At 35.4% G+C, this 13,868-nt stretch overlaps 1 protein-coding gene across 1 annotated transcript in view; it reads right to left on the reverse strand.

Annotated features, from left to right (window-relative positions):
* The window catches only part of MNAT1 (MNAT CDK-activating kinase assembly factor 1), a 220,380-nt gene that overhangs the window by 149,541 nt on the left and 56,971 nt on the right, over positions 1-13,868 (reverse strand). The window contains exon 4 of the mRNA XM_008565940.1: positions 4,801-4,904. Within this exon, the coding sequence (XP_008564162.1) occupies positions 4,801-4,904 (104 nt within the window). The remainder of the gene's footprint in view (positions 1-4,800; positions 4,905-13,868) is intronic.

A 13,868-nucleotide genomic window follows, 5' to 3' on the forward strand; every position in this document is an offset into this window, starting at 1 on the left:
AGAGTCAATACTGTGTTAAGTGTTCTTATCACAATAAAATAAAGCACAGCTTTAAAAAGAACATAATAAAACAGGTAGGAGAGTGAAGATAAAAAGCTTAGTTCTGAAGTTCTAGAGATCTGCTGTGCAGCATTGTACCTATAGTCGAGAGAGTCAATACTGTGTTAAGTGTTCTTATCACAATAAAATAAAACACAGCTTTAAAAAGAACATAATAAAACAGGTAGGAGAGTGAAGATAAAAAGCTTAGTTCTGGACATACTGAATTACAGGTGCCTATAATACATCCGGAAGGAAATGTCTAAAAACCATATAGAGATACGCAGATATATTACATAATATAATTCTAGGAGCTCAGGAGAAAAACAATGGACAGCAGAAACATTTGAAAGTAATCAGCATAAAGAGAACCACTGAGAGAAACTTGTATTTATGAGACAGGAAGAAAATAAGGTTCATAAGAGGATGAAAGAAGATAAGAGCACCAGGATGAGAAGGAGGACGGAGTAGCTCCTCATAAGGCAAGAGTTTCAACAGCAAGAGAAAAAGCCTTCACAAAACATTGCCCAGGGGCCAAATGAGATTCAGACTAATAGAGTCTATTGGCTTTGGCAACTGAGAAACTCGTAATCTCAGTTTTCTCACAGAAATATAATATATGAGTATTCTGCACATACTAGGTGAGAAAGAAAGTAACTCAGAACAATCTAAGAAGAGCAAAGTCTGCTAAATTTAATAGGCCCAGAGAGATATGAGGATGAACCATCAGTCACATTCCCCTCGCCCGTGTCGGAAAATTACTAAAAAGCACATTTTCAGTAGACAAGCTGGTACCACCAACAAATACAGATCACCCAAAGGTTATTGCAGCCATGTAGATAAGTTCAGAGATGACTTAGACAAGGAATGGAGAGTTAGGGATGAATTAGATAAATATTTTGAGTTTAAAATAGTCCTATTGAAGAAAGGGAGATTATGGGTCAGGTAGTACTATAAGAAGAACACAGTGACTTTTAGTCTTTCAAACTGCCTTATCTAATCTTAGTCCGATCTCTGTAAAAAGTGACCCTCACTCTTTTTTGTCGCAATGTTCCTGGAATTTATGATGGAAAGAGCAATGTATAGCCAATCAGTATCTCAAGTTATTTTAGCAAACCAATGCAAATCCCTGGCATACAACTTTGAAACTGCCCCTTTACTTCTTCCTTTCTCCCTTTAAAATCTGTTTGTAACTACAGCCAGGCAGAGTACAATTTCAAGGCAACCTGAATTTGTGTTTTTCTACTCTGCAGTCCTAAACCTTGGCCCAAATAAATTTTTTGTTTTATACTTTTGCTTTAGTTTCTTCTTTCAGGTTTACATAGTCCTCAATAAATATTGGTTGGCTATCTAGCTGACTAAATAACTAGGAAAATAGTGATCATTAAAAAAAATCCAAAAATAGAAAAAAATCAAACATTAGGGGAACACTGAAGAAGATATTGGACTGAGATAAATAAAACAATTTGAAAGACTAAAGGTCACTCTATTCTTCCTAATGGCATTACCTTACCCATCATCCTCCCTTTCCTCACCTCACCATTCTAAACCATCAATAGGACTGACTATTTTAAACTCAAAATATTTCTCCAATTCATTCCTACCACTCCATTCCTTGTTTAGTCATCTTGGAACTTACGTACATGACTGCAATAATTGAATGAGAACTCAACTGGTCTGCCAGACTCCAGGCTTGCCCCTCTTGAATTCAATCCCACAAAGTCACTAAATCTATCCTAATAAGTACAATACCTTATTTACTATCTTGCATAAAATGCTTCAACAGCAATCATCAACAAATGGTTTTTATAACATTGCTCTAAGGAACCTAGGGAATTCCCTAATAAGATGACTTAAGGTAAACTAAAGAAGAGATTGACCAGTTGAGAATCCAGCCTGTCCCTCATCCCGTTATCACTTCAACCAGAGTATTCTGAGTAAGCTTTCATTTGAAGAAAATTTCACCTGTCAAGACCTAAAAACAGCTGGTCTATATAAGCCCAAATTAGTTTTCACAGTGCATAAGATCTTATGTGACCCTAAGCCCTTTCTACTTCTCCAACTTCAGCCCTCTCTGTCTTTCAGACTTCAAAAGCACAGAATTACTTAAAACTCTCAGAACTCTCCATGATTATCCATGCCTTCTTGCCTTTGTTCATGATTTCTTTCTGCCTGAATGTCCATGTGCCAACCTCTCTACACCCACCCCTGTCCCATCTTTTTCACCTGGGTAACTTCTACTCATCCTTCAAGGATACAGGCATCATTTCTCCTGGAATGCCTTTCCCAATTTTCCAGAATGAATTAGGTATCCGTCCTCTGTGCTCACATAATAACAGGCACATAGCTCTTTCCTTGTGCTTATGACACTGTATTGAAATTACCTGATCCCTAGAGAATGAAAACTCATATTCATCTTTGTATACAATATTCTTACCAAATGTTCAAATATTTATTGAAGTGAATTTTTTTTGCCAAATTGTTAAACATGCTACACAGCAATTTCTTCTGCTCACAAGAATCCAGAAAACAGAAAATAAAAATTAAGCTAATCTTCACTAAGACTCTATTTCAAGATTAGATCTCCTTTGTTCAGTTTTTCCATGCTCACACTGATGTTAAGTGCCAGCTGCATGAAACAAGATCTCTTCAGTGGGCAAGTCAATAATATTTTCTCTGTGTCAGAAATGGGTCATTTTATGTGCCTAATCATGCAAGAGTGTGCTTTTTTCTTTTCTTCTTTGATACAATTCTAGTATTTTTGGAACAGTGAGACTTCGCAATTCACAGAGACAGTAAAGGCAAGTTGCCACCTCAGGTTAGAAAAAAGACCAGCCATGTAAGTTAGCCCATGCTTCATGGACCACTTCAGGGCTCGCTCTATCCAACAAGACCATAGTTCCTGATATGTGTTAATTAGCACCATCCTAAAAAATGTGGTCCTAAGTCTGTTTATGTCAATATCGAACTCCCAGGTAAGCATCACTAACAAGTAAAATAGTCTGCACAGAATGACCAATTAATAAATGATAATGAATTACCCACCAAAACTCTTAGTTATAACATATCCAAGTGCTAGACATTAATACGGAAAAATAAAAGCAACAAATAATCTCACTGTAACATGCATGAAATAAAGTACCTGTTTTATTCAATGACCTATCATTATAAAGTTCTCAGATAATTAGAAATTCCTACTTCAAAATAAAGAGTCTAGAATTAGATTATTCTTTTATTGCAACTCTCAATATTAATTCTTAGCTTAAAACTGTAGATAAAAAGTTGAAAAGAACTTGAAAAGAACAACCTTCCATTATTGAGTTAAATAGGGCTAATGCAAAGGTTACTTAGGCATACCTATTTTACATGCATCTTCTGATGTACCCAGAGAAGGCTATTGGGCAAGGAGAGTAACATTTACGGCACACTGATGCACTCAGAAATGATATACCTTTTTAAGGAAGCCAGGCTGGGTATGAATAGAATGAGAATGTAGTGTCAATTCCTTGACAGCCTTATGGCAGGAAATAAGTGCCTAAATGAAACACTACAAGACTATAAGGAGGAAGTCCCTTCTACACACAAAACAAAAATACAAGCTACATGATCCAATTATACTTGTACTCATTTTTAATGATGATTACAAATTCCTGATAAAGTACCTCAAAAGTAATTACCTCTGCTTTCCCCCAAAACTAGAAAGCCAAGTTGTGCCAAAAAAAAAAAAGATAGCTAAGTTATATCAATTAGACAATTACATCTCTGTATGCACACAATTATCCTTTCGTTATAGAAAACATTTTAATATTTTATTTTTAAGTCCTAAAGTATTTCAAAAAATTTTCTACATTAAAATTACATTAAGGGAAACAAGTCAGGCACAGAAAGAGAAATACCACATGTCCTCACTTATTTGTGGGAGCTAAAAATAAATAAATAAACACACAAACAAATAAAGGATGGGTGGGGGGAAAGAAGACAGAATAACCACAAAAATTCCTTGAATTATTTAAGTCAAGTGAACAGATATGATGGGGGGCGGGGACAGGGTGGAGAGGAATGGGTAAAGGGGCATGAAAATCAACTACAATGTATTTTGAGAAGTAAAATTAAATAAGTAAATAAATAAATAAATGAGATTGTGCAAAGTGAAAAAAAAAAATGTTCTACATTAAATCAACTAAAACAAACCAAAATTACTTTTATATGTGGAAATGTTACTATTTCAGCAAAACCAAAAAAGTAACTATTAGGAAAACCAAAGTTAAGCTTAGCTTGCAAATTTGTTCCTCTGATTTAATCATGAATTCATTTTAGTTTCTAATAAATAGCGTCTTTGTTTTCTTTATCTACCTCTTGGGAGCTCCATCAATGTCTGTCTAAGTTTTCCCCTTCTTTTAGATGAGAAAGAAATTAATGTCCATGTATAAAACTGAACTTCCTTTATTTTGTGACCATTGTCCAAATGCATACTTACCAGGGAATTATACAGAGAGGCAAAACTAGCATTAACAATCACCTACCTACAAGATCCACTTCCTTAAGAAGGCACAGTCTAACATAATGCCGTCAAAGCTGTTTTTGCTACAGTAATGTATGCCTGCCTACGTACATGCCTATATAACATATACTAATATTTTGGGCCTAACTTTTATTTCTATTTTTGTAAATGTAACTGGTGTTAAAGGAAGATAGCTTTTTAAAGCATCATGTGGAAGCATTTGTTTCTAATTCAAAAGAAGAAAATTCTTAGTAACCCACCAGCTTCAACTTATTTTTCTGAATGACATCTTTGTTTTCCTTTTGGTATATCTCCATTTTCTTTTTGGTGTTGTCCAAATCCACGTTGTTGGTCAAGTTGAAAACTACATCAGAAAGGAAACAATGACATGAAATACAGTCTTAATATAAATCTTGGGTAAAAAATAAAAGCCAAATATTCACCACAGTGATTTCTCATTCATTGGGTTACCATTCCTTATAGCTCTATTTATATCCTTTAATCTGCCACCTAATTTAGAGACTAGCTCTATTTATGGCAACCATGTTTTCTGAGCCAAATACAAAGACAGACTGTCAGACTATCACACAGAGTATCGAAATATCAGGATCACTCCAGAAAACCTAAGACATCTGCTTGCCATAATCACATTAGATTTGGTTTCTATAGTCCCCACTCTAACTTTAAAAACACGTAAAAGATTGCTTAAATTTTTTAAATAAAAAGAGTAAGTTTAGGATCCACTATAATGATCAGTATCAAAACTGAAAAGAATCTCTGCTCCAGAAAAGAAAAATGATCCAAAAGAGTTTTTAAAAAATCATACATTTGTATAATTTATGTCAAACAAACAAACAAACAAAAAAAAAAAAAAAAAGGTTTTATTCATATTCCAGCTGTCTCCAACATGACTAGGCACAAGCTTGAATTATTTCCATGTAGTCTAGACCTAGAAAAGTATGAAATAGAAAAGAGTTGAAACTTAAGAGGGGGGCCAGCCCGGTGGCGCACTGCTACAGTGCGCCTCCCGCCGAGGGTTCGGATCCCACATACAGACCGGCCGCTCACTGGCTGAGCGAGGTGCCGGTGCAACACCGAGGGTTGCAATCCGTTGCCAGACAGGAAAAAAGACAAAAAGGAAAAAAAAAAAAAACTTAGACTAAGATAATTTCTTTAAAAAAAACGTGAGGACATTTCAGACACTTCTAAATTTTCAGAAAGTTAGAACTGTCCTTTTATAATTCCAACTCAAAATAATTTGAATTATAAATGCCATAATTCCAAGTTTACATATATAAATTTTAAAAACTCTTTATATGTATATTTATATCTTTTTATAACATATAAACTCATATTATAAAAGTATCGCCCCACTACTCCATCCATTACAGTTTACATCTGCCTAAGAATCCACATCAAGACTTTCCTGTTCTGCAATTCAATTCAGACCTCCCTCAGCTTCCCCTGTAATCCTTCTCCATTAGCCCTTCAAACCCCTCTCCAATTACCTACCAATGCTTCCTGTTTCTTATCCTACAAACAAGAAAGATTTACCTTACCCCTTATGTTTCTAAAGATTCCTTCCCCATCTCACTCTTTCCTCTAATAACCATCTCAAATGATTCCTAGACTTCTGGTTTATAGAAGCCTGTAAGAGTTGAAAAGTAATACTGGAGGACCAATATAGAGTTGCCTGTTTTATTGGATGAGGCTATCTTACAGACTCAAAAGACCAATCTGATCCATAATTTCACTTTTATCTCCTCAAAATGCCAATTTATTTCAGAACATCAATTTATCATTATCATTGTTGAAAATCCAGGCTTATTTTGGTAGAAGACAAAATTCTATTCAATTCTATTACATGCAATTTTAAAACTCTGGGAGTATTGAGAGAAAACAAGAAAAACAGCCCTCTAGCTACTTCTCCAGCATTTTAACACAATGTAGAAAATACTAATGGTGGTCAATCAAGGAATCTGGCTAAGATGCAATATGGGCTATTCCCTGTAAATGATACTCCAGTCCTGACATGAAACAGTAAGAGAGGGAGGCTCCAGACAAGCAATGCCTTCAGGAAGGTACCTGTGATGCATTAGTTAATATCTTTGCCAACCACTCACAACCTACCCCTTGTATTTAATAGGCCATCCTCTGAGCCACCAAATCCAATGATCTTTCACAACCTCTATCCTCAATATCTACCAGATCCAACCAGAATAGCATTCCTCTCATTTGTTTGCTTGAAGGACTTCCTTTTCAAAATTTTGTCTGAAAAATACACTCTATACAGCAAACATCTATGGAATATGTTTTGCAGGCATTTGACCTAATTAGCTCACTTAATCTTTATGAGATAGGTACTATTTTTTTTTTCCTTTTTGTCTTTTTTCGTGTCCGGCAACGGATCGCAACCCTCAGTGTCACGCCCGTACCGGACCGGGACCGGCAATGGGATCGCAACCTTCGGCGCTGTGCCCCCACCTCGCTCAGCCAGTGAGCGGGAACCGGTCTGTATGTGGGATCCGAACCCTCGGCGGGAGCGCCGCCCCACTCCCAAGCGGCGCACTGTAGCAGTGCGCCACCGGGCCGGCCCATGAGATAGGTACTATTAATCATACTTTACAGATAAGGTTTAAAGATACCAAATAACTTGTCCAAGGCATATAGCTAGCTAGTAAATGTTAGAACCAGGATTTTAACCTAGTCTATCTGATTCCAAAACCTGAACTTTTATCTACAATGCTAGTTGTGTTTTTTTCTCACAATGCCTGTAAACCACCACTAGCCTGATTCTGCATCTATACAGGACACACACTCTCCTATCTCCGTACCTGTGATCAAACTTTTCCCTCTAACCCACAGGGTCCATCTCAGAATCAACTCGACCTGGAACAATTGTGAATATTCAGGTCTGACCCACCCATCTACACCCCGCTTAATCAACAGCTCTTCCTTCTAACTCACTTTGCATTAGTCTCTCTATCCCTGAATGCCCACGATATATTTACCTAATATCATTCTGCTGGCACTCATCCACTTTTCACTCTATATAATTATTTTCAATGTACATATCTTGTTTGACCTACTAGAATGTTCATTGAGGGCACATTGTAGATCTGATTTATCTTTTTTATCACTCCTATCATTTCTACTATAATCAGATAGGCAAAAATCCAGTCATAACAGAGGGAATGGGAACTCTCATTCATTGCTAGTGGGAATGGAAAATGGTATATCCACTTTGGAAGACATTTTTGCAGTATCTTACAAAATTAAATATACTCTTCTATATAATCCAGCAATCAAGTTCCTAACTATTTACCCAAATGAGTTAAAAACTTAGTCCATACAAAAACCTGCACACAAATGATTATAGCAGTTTTACTCATAATTGCTTGCCAAAATTTGGAAGCAACCAAGATGTCCTTCAGTAGGTGAATGAATAAACTGTGGTACACCCAGACAATGGACTATTATTCAATGCTAAAAAGAAATGAGCTAAAAAAGCCAAGAAAAGACATGAAGGAAGGAAACTTAAATGTATATTACTAAGTGAAAGAAGCCAATCTGAAAGGCTACATACTATATAATTCCAACTATATGACATTCTGGAAAAGGCAAAACTATGAAGACAGTGAAAACATCAGTGGTTGCCAGGGGTTAACGGTGTAAGAGGATTGAAAAGGCAGAGCACAGAGGATTTTTAGGGCAGTGAAATTATTCTGTATCAAACTATAATAGTGGATACATATCATTATACCCATAAAATGTGCAACACTAAGAGTGAACTCTAACGTGAACTATGGACTTTGAGTGATAATGATGTGTCAATGTAGGTTCGTCAACTGTAATAAATATACCACACCACTGCAGGATGTTGAAAGTGGGGGAATTTGAGCATGTGTGGAAACAAGGGATATATGGGAACTTTCTGTGCTTTATGCTCAATTTTGCTGTGAACATAAAACTACTCTAAAAAATAAAGTCTACTAAAAAAAAAGTTTCCGATTATTGAATTATCAATAATCGGGAAAAAAATAAGAGGGAAAAAAAATAAACTAATGCTAACATTTATAATTACTTTTATAATTGTAGATTTGATTAAAATAACATTTATAATTACAAATTTAAAAACAGCAAAGAAGGAAGAATCAAAACTCTAGGAACAAATAATCTTGCTTTCTTCTGGTATGCATCTTCTGAAAAGTAAAAAAAATCAAATTGATATCATATGTAGAACTTACTAGAATGTTTAGAGCAATTTTAAAAAGTACCACCGTTTATCAGCAAGCAATACAGTTTACTATTGGTTTAAACTTTCTATTAAATAGAATCCAAAAATAGGTAAACTTAAATCTAAGTGAAATTTATGTCTATATACAATTTATTTCCTTTATACTTACTAAAAACCTTATGATGAATTCCAATGAAAGTAAAATAACCAATTTGTTCATTTCATTGTTTAATTTAGAAAGTAAAGGTAATAGCAATATAACAGATATAAATCATAATCATAAATAATACAATCCTCTTAAATTCTTTAAAAAGTAAGAACCATAAAACTGAAATACTATTTTAAAAACTTTTCAGATGATGCAAGTCTCATTCATGCCAAAGTGAATCAGGTTGGTATATAATAGCCTTGAAGAAAAAGGGATAGAAGCTAATTTTCTATAACAATCATTTGACCGTTTATCTGCTTACTGGTTTAGCTCAGATGTTGACCTGCCTTTTTAGTCAAGTATTAAAAGCAAACAAAAACCTATTGTACATTCTGAAAGATTTAATGTTATTTAAGTACAATTTTGAAGTCTTTTTGACATCCAGAATTTATAATTAAAGCCCTTAGGACTTTCTCACCCTTTTAAAATAAGTATTCTCTGCACCGAAAGAATAATCTGTTTATTATAAAACCAAGAACAGACCTTTGAGATAAACCCTGGGGCCAAAAGGAACAAGAATTTTTATGTACAGATTGTCATAACTGCAGAAAAGAGTCTATTGTTACTGCCATAAGAAAGTTCATCTTCATGTATTCCCCTTCTATTATAAATTTTTGATGGCATTATTCAAAATTATAATTTTTAAAATTTATATTTGTGATGTTCAAAGGACTCATAATGAAATTTACATAACAAAATAATTTCAATCTCCAGTTTATGAATCCTCAAACACTGACCCTCTGTGCTACTCTACCAACTCCGGGTTCAAACATCTTCAATAGTACCCTTCTATCTATAAGACTGAGTTCAAACTTCTTTAATATCTTTCAAAAAATGGCCCCAACCTACTTTTGCTTCTCTCCGACTATTCCACAGCATTCAATGTTCTACACTCAGTTCACTCACTACTCTCTTTGCTTACTTCCATGGGCTCAGAGTGAGAAAAACATGTATAAAATATGGCTTCATTATTTATTAGCAATGTGATCTTGAGCATAAGGACCACCAGCATACTGACACTCAGTTAGCCAAACCAAAGTGCACCCACATCCTTGGCTCAGAAAAAGAGCTCAGCCCATGGAAGACCCACCCCTGAATCTTTGAGCCATTACACGCACATGCATCCGAGTGAGAAACAGCTTGACTGATGTTCCCATGGCAGATCCACCCCTGCTCAGAGAAGCAGCACAGTAACCCTGCCTCTGTAAACCATGCTCAGGGACCCTGACACAAGATACTCTCATATCCCCAGCCTCAGAATCAATCCAGGAACCATATCCCCAGTGAGCCAGCTCCCAAGACGATTGACCCACAGACATATACAGAGCATTTAACTGAACAGCTGCAGGATACACATTCTTTTCATCAGCACATGGAACATTCTTCAGGACTGACCATATGTTAGGTCACAAAATAAGTCTCAACAACTTCAAAAAATGGAAATCATATCAAGTTTTTTTCTAACCACAATGGAATAAAACGAAAGCAACAACAAGAAGAACTTGTGAAAGTATACGAATATATGAAAATTAAACAACATGCTCTTGAACAACCAGTGGGTCAAAGAAGAGAATAAGAAGGAAACCAAAATATTTCTTAAAGCTAATGAAGATAGAAACATACCAAAACCTACAGGATATAGCCAAGGCAGCTTTAAGAGGAAACTTTTTAGCAATAAATGCCTACATCAAAAAAATAGAAACATTTCAAATAAACAGCCTAACAATACACCTCAAGGAACTAGAAAAGCAAGAACAAACTAAACCCAAAATAACTGAAGAAATAATAAAAATCAGAGCAGAAATAAAATTGAGGCCAAAAACAAACTACAAAAGATTAATCAAAAGAAAAGTTGATTCTTTGAAAAGATAAATAAAATCAACAAACCATTAACCAGACTAACCTAGATAAAAGACAGAAAAGACCCAAATCAATGCACATGGAGACATTACAACAGATTGCACTGAAAGGCAAATGATCATCAGAGAGTATTATGAACAACTATATGCCAATATGAAAACCTGGAGGAAATGGATAAATTCCTGGACACATATGACCTACCAAAACTGAACCAAGAAGAAAAAGAAACCTAAACAGACCAACAACAAGTAAGGAGACTGAATCAGTAATAAAAAGTCTCCCAACAAAGAAAAGCCCAGGGCCGGATGGCTTAATGGCTGAATTCTACCAAACATTAAAGAAAACTAATACCAGGGCCGGCCCAGTGGCGCACTGCTACAGTGCGCCGCTTGGGAGCACAGCGGCGCTCCCGCCGAGGGTTCGGATCCCACATACAGACCGGCCACTCACTGGTTGAGCGAGGTACGGGCACAACACTGAGGGTTGCGATCCCGCTGCCGGTCCCGGTCCGGTACGGGCGCGACACTGAGGGTTGCGATCCGTTGCCGGTCACGAAAAAAGACAAAAAGGAAAAAAAGAAAAAAGAAAACTAATACCAATACTTGTTAAACTATTTCAAAAAATTAAAGTGGATGGAATTCTTCGAAACTCATACTATGAGGCCAGCATTACCCTGATACCAAAACCAGGCAAGGACATAACAAAAAAGAAAACGACAGGCCAATATCTCTAACGAATACACATGCAAAAATCTTCAATAAAATACTAGCAAATTGAATCCAACAGCAAATCAAAAAGATTATTCACCATAATCAAACAGGATTTCTACCAGCAATGCAAGGGTGGTTCAACATATGCAAAACAATAAATTAATACATCACATCAACAGAATGAAAGAAAAAAACACGACCATCTTGATAGATGCAGAAAAAGCATTTGATAAAATTCAACATCCCTTCTTGATAAAGACTTTCAACAAATTAGGTATAGAAGGAAAGTATCTTAATACAACAAATGCTACATATGACAAACCCACAGTGAACATCCTACTGAACAGGGAAATGCTGAAAGTTTTCCCCCTAAGAACTGGAACAAGACAAGGATGCCCACTCACACCACTTCTATTCAACATAGGACTGGAAGTCCTAGTCAGAGCAATTAGGCAAGAGAAAGAAATAAAGGGCTTCCAAATTGGAAAAGAGGAAGTCAAGTTTTCCATGTTTGCAAATGACACAGTTTTAGAGAGAGAGAGAAACCTAATAAAGACTCTACCAAAAATCTCCTAGACCTAATAAACAAATTCAGTAAAGCTGCAGGATACAAAATCAACATGCAAAAATCAGTAGCATTTCTACACACCAACAACGAACTTGGAGAAAAAGAAATCAAGAAAGCTATCCCATTTACAATAGCAACAACAACAACAAAATGCCTAGGAATAAATTTAACCAAGAAAGTGAAACATCTCAACAATTAAAACTATAAAATGCTGATTAAAGATATTAAAGAAGACACAAAAAAATGAAAAGACATCCATGCTCATGGATTGGAAGAATCAATATTGTCAAAACGACAGTACTACCCAAAGTGATCTACAGACTCAATGCAATCCCCATCAAACTACCAATGACATACTTCACAGAAATAGAAAAAACAATTTTAAAAGATATGGAATAACAAGAGACCCCAAATAGCTAAAGCAATCCTGAGCAAAAAGAACAAAGCAGGGGATGTCACACTCCCTTACTTCAAAATATACTACAAAGCTATAGTAATTGAAACAGTATGGTACCAGCATAAAAACAGACGAGATGCATAGACCAATAGAACAAAATAAGAGTTCAGAAATAAATCCATAAGCCTACAGCCAACTGATTTTTGACAAAGGAGCCAAGAACATACATTAGAGAAAGAACAGTCTCTTCCATAAACAGTGCTGGGAAAATTGGAGATCCATATGCAGAAGAATGAAACTAGACCTCTATCTCAAATCCTATAATGAAATCAACCCAAAATGGATTAAAAACATAAATGTAAGACCTGAAACTATAAAACTTTTTGAAGAGGAGCTTGCCAGTTAGCTCAGGTGATTAGAGTGCAGCATTGTAACACCAAGGTCAAGAGTTTAGATCCCCGTACAGGTCAACCCAAAAAAAATAAAAAATAAAAAATATTGGACATAGGTCTGAGCAATGATTTGATGAATAATATTTCAGAAGCACAGAGAACAAAAATAAAAATTAACAAATGAGATTATATCTAAAAAGCTTCTGCACAACAAAGGAAACAATCAACAGAGCAAAAAGACAACCTTCAGAATGGGAGAAAATATTTGCAAACTATGCATCCAACAAGGGATTAACATCCAGAACATACAAAGAACTCAAACAACTCAATAGAAAAAAAAAAAAAAAAACCCAAAAAAACCAATTAAAAAATGGGCAATCAAATCCTATAATGAAATCAACCCAAAATGGATTAAAAACATAAATGTAAGACCTGAAACTATAAAACTTTTTGAAGAGGAGCTTGCCAGTTAGCTCAGGTGATTAGAGTGCAGCATTGTAACACCAAGGTCAAGAGTTTAGATCCCCGTACAGGTCAACCCAAAAAAAATAAAAAATAAAAAATATTGGACATAGGTCTGAGCAATGATTTGATGAATAATATTTCAGAAGCACAGAGAACAAAAATAAAAATTAACAAATGAGATTATATCTAAAAAGCTTCTGCACAACAAAGGAAACAATCAACAGAGCAAAAAGACAACCTTCAGAATGGGAGAAAATATTTGCAAACTATGCATCCAACAAGGGATTAACATCCAGAACATACAAAGAACTCAAACAACTCAATAGAAAAAAAAAAAAAAAAAACAACCAAATAATTCAATTTAAAAATGGGCAAAGGACCTGAATAGACATTTTTCAAAAGAAAACATACAAATGGCCAACAAATACATGAAAAATTACTCAACATCACTAATCATCACAGAAATGGAAATCAAAACCACAATGAGATGA

The sequence above is a fragment of the Galeopterus variegatus genome, unplaced genomic scaffold (genome assembly GCF_000696425.1).
Source record: "Galeopterus variegatus unplaced genomic scaffold, G_variegatus-3.0.2 Scaffold215, whole genome shotgun sequence".
NCBI classification, from domain to species: Eukaryota; Metazoa; Chordata; class Mammalia; order Dermoptera; family Cynocephalidae; genus Galeopterus; species Galeopterus variegatus.